Here is a 470-nt window from a genome sequence, read left to right as displayed (position 1 = left end):
GTCTCAAGAAGAAAAACTGGCAAATGGTGTAAAGCAATAATTATATTGCAAGTTAGTAATCAAATTCCAGATATATGTAATCATAGATATAGAGTGTCAGGTTATTAGAATAAAGAAAACACGAAAGAGGAGAAGGCGGGTCGCAGTACTCCGGGTAACTACCAGTTATTCTTTTACTGAGTTCGGACGAACTGTTGCAATATCATCCCCACTTATTCACGGTCATCCCCACCATTCCTCACCACCAATACCACCATCGCCAACATCCCTTCTCCCTCACGCCCGCAGATGTACCGCCCGCTCGGCGTCGTGGTTGTCCTGACCGACCTCATTGTGTGGGACGATTCCGACAAAATCGCCGTCACGAACAGACACGTGGATCTTCTCGCCAGATTCACGGCCTACCGTCTCAAGCTGCTTCAGGAGAGGCCTGATTTGCCCAATGACAACACTATTCTGTTGACGTGAGC

General features: G+C 47.4%; 1 protein-coding gene across 1 annotated transcript in view; it reads left to right on the top strand.

Annotated features, from left to right (window-relative positions):
• Positions 1–470, top strand: part of LOC119589341 — a 19,938-nt gene that overhangs the window by 12,533 nt on the left and 6,935 nt on the right. The window contains 1 exon segment of the mRNA XM_037937960.1: positions 289–464. Coding sequence (XP_037793888.1) covers positions 289–464 — 176 coding nt within the window.

Source organism: Penaeus monodon, chromosome 25, assembly GCF_015228065.2.
Source record: "Penaeus monodon isolate SGIC_2016 chromosome 25, NSTDA_Pmon_1, whole genome shotgun sequence".
Lineage (NCBI taxonomy): Eukaryota > Metazoa > Arthropoda > Malacostraca > Decapoda > Penaeidae > Penaeus > Penaeus monodon.
Note: the sequence above shows the minus strand (reverse complement) of the source record. Positions and strands in the feature narration are given on the sequence as shown.